The 2,757-nt window shown below is 36.6% G+C and overlaps 1 protein-coding gene across 1 annotated transcript; it reads right to left on the bottom strand.

Annotated features, from left to right (window-relative positions):
* Positions 1–216: 216 nt before the first annotated feature.
* LOC21384000 (probable lactoylglutathione lyase, chloroplastic) lies at positions 217–2,754 on the bottom strand (the record flags this gene model as incomplete). Its single annotated transcript, XM_024173012.1, has 8 exons — positions 217–512; positions 673–813; positions 1,085–1,192; positions 1,461–1,508; positions 1,592–1,804; positions 2,003–2,067; positions 2,398–2,522; positions 2,642–2,754. Coding segments are annotated over 8 exons (855 nt in total), but the record flags the coding sequence as incomplete, so codon positions are not given.
* Positions 2,755–2,757: the final 3 nt, after the last annotated feature.

The following is a 2,757-nucleotide window of genomic DNA, read 5'->3' as shown; positions in this document are numbered from 1 at the left end:
AAAAAATATTACGGCCTTTCATTAAAAACGACATACCATTTTTGTTTAATTCTGTATTTTTACCGATCAGTATAACAATGATTTGAAAATGATATTTTATTTCCCTAACAAGAACCAACAAGTGACTTAACACCCAATCTTCCCAGACGCCAAACAAAGGGTTACAACTTACAACATATTTATGAGGCTATCTTTTCATGAAAACAAATGGGAAAATTTGATCAAACAGATTTATTCTTTTAAAAACAATACAATCTAGACAGATAATTTGTCACAAACTACATAAAACGACAACTGAAGAGCTAATGACGAGATTTTTGTTACAATGCATGTTGTGATAAGTCATTACTGTAATATTATCTACAAAAAGGTCGCAACTCCTTAATGGGGAAGCCCTTCAAAAGAGATTTACTTTGATCCAAGTCTTCCATTTCAGTTCCAAGCCTGCTGTGCTCAAGGGAGCTAATATCTCACTCCAACTCCTTGAGGAAATCAACATTATCTACAAAAACCTGAAAAATCAAGGGAAAATAAGACATAAGATTACAAAGAAAAGAAATTATATATACCTCTATCTTATAGCTGACCACTAAGAATCAATTGAGTATTCAATGCAAATGCATCAATCATCTTGCATAAAAAAGTGAAGAGTTTCTTAAAAATGAACCATACCGTCTTCCAACCATCAGGATCTAAGCAAGCAGTAATTTTGGTGTTGATGCCAGGTAACGGTCCAGGTTCCCGGGTAACCTTTCCGTCAACAAGTTTAACAGCTTCTGCAGTTTTATAGACATCGTCCGTGCCTATCGCTATCTGCCAAGATTTGAACGTGTTATACTTAATAAAAGGTCAAATTTCAAAACTGGCGAGTGAGAGAGTGGGGTATGAGACCCAACAAAATTGTTTAAAAAGCATAGTGAAAATAGACTAAGAAACATAGGAAACAGAACACACAATAGTATTATAACAGAAGCAAGCATCGCAATATTAGAATAATGTATGCAAATAGAGCAGAATTTATGTTAAACATATTTGAGAGGAAGTCTTCAGAAGTAAGGGGTGAAATGAGGTTCAAGTTTTCTACCTGAGCATATGCATTTCCTTTTTCATATTCAGTGACACCATAGTTATAGGTCAGCTCCAGAACAGCATTTTTGTCTTCAGGGCCGTAGCCTAGCATCGCTACTGTATACTAGAAAGAATCAACAAAAAAACATGTCACCAAGAGAAATAAAACATAAGAATATATCTTGTTAGAGTTGTAAGGCATGGTCGTTTCCCTCTCATCGCATTTTGACCCATCACCAAAATTCAGATGGAGAAAGCACCAAAATGGTCGCCTGGCCCATTCTATCTACATATCTCTTCCAACAAGTATTTCGAGCATTCATACATGAACAAAAACTAATAATAATAATAATTTATTTTGCTAATTAATCAAAAAAAGAATAAAGAGTTACCTTGTAGTCAGGATTATCCCGGGTCCTCAGAAGCTCCATTCCAAAAGCCTAAATAAAGGAGAAAAGGACTAAGAACGAAGCACATGGCTCATGAAGTCAGTTATGCCTTTATTTTTCTTCAGAAGTCTCACCTTCTCATAGAAGTTTATGGAACGTTCAAGATCACCAACGCGAAACATTACTTGACACAAGGGCTCAGGTGTGGGCCCTCTTTCCAAAAGTTCGAACTTATAACCATCAGGATCTTCAATAAATGCGATAACTGTGCTGCCCCCTTTTACAGGACCAGGTTCTCTCGTTACTTTTCCACCCTTAGCTTTTATGAGTTCAACAGTCTTAGCAACCTAGCCAAAGGAACCCATAAATGAATATGAAATCTGGGTGCGTCAACAAGAACCAACAATCCAAAAGACAATCCAGGAATAAGATGTTTATAAACTATAGGGTCCAAAAACTACAATAAAAGGCTAACTGCATGCTTAAAGAATGGAAGAGTGAATAACATAACAACTTAGCGAAAGATGCCACAAATCAAAACTTACATCCTCAACTGCCACACCAAAATGACCAAATCCAGTTCCAATATCATACTTGTCAACACCATAATCTGGCAACATCAATGTATCAGCCCAAATATAAATACTTACGCAACAAAAGATCAGAGAAATGACTATTAACTCATTGAGATGACATTATAAATTAAATTACTTATGCTAGTGAGATGCTGCTTCAATCTGGCAACATCAATGTATCAGCCCAAATATAAATACTTACGCAACAAAATATCAGAGAAATGACTATTAACTCATTGAGATGACATTATAAATTAAATTACTTATGCTAGTGAGATGCTGCTTCATGAAAGATGCAAACAGAAGTTCCAATTGCTTCAGATTCTAGGAAAGATTTGCTAAGCTAGAATCCTTAAATAGCTTACTGTAGGTGAGTTCAATGACAAAGTGCGAATCCTCCGGCCCATATCCAAGAAACGCATTTGTGTATCTTTCCTCCGGTATGTCACGTTTCCTCAGCAACTTCATCCCCAGGCACTCAGTGTAGAATCTGCAGCCACCACACGCATTTGTATTAGATTCATTAAGTAGGCTGAACTTCCTAATTATCCAATACATGAAAATACATTACACAAGTAGAACATTTCATATTGTACTAAACAAACATACTTTATGGTCCTGTCCAAATCCCCAACACGGTAAACAACGTGAAGCAGCCGCCTTTTATCCTTTTTGACCCACTCAAGGACATTCTCCGGGGCAGCAGCCGTACTTGCCTGTACCAC

The sequence above is a fragment of the Morus notabilis genome, unplaced genomic scaffold, assembly GCF_000414095.1.
Source record: "Morus notabilis unplaced genomic scaffold, ASM41409v2 Scaffold10439, whole genome shotgun sequence".
NCBI classification, from domain to species: domain Eukaryota; kingdom Viridiplantae; phylum Streptophyta; class Magnoliopsida; order Rosales; family Moraceae; genus Morus; species Morus notabilis.
The sequence above is the reverse complement of the archived record's forward strand: the minus strand, read 5'-3'. Positions and strand labels throughout refer to the sequence as shown.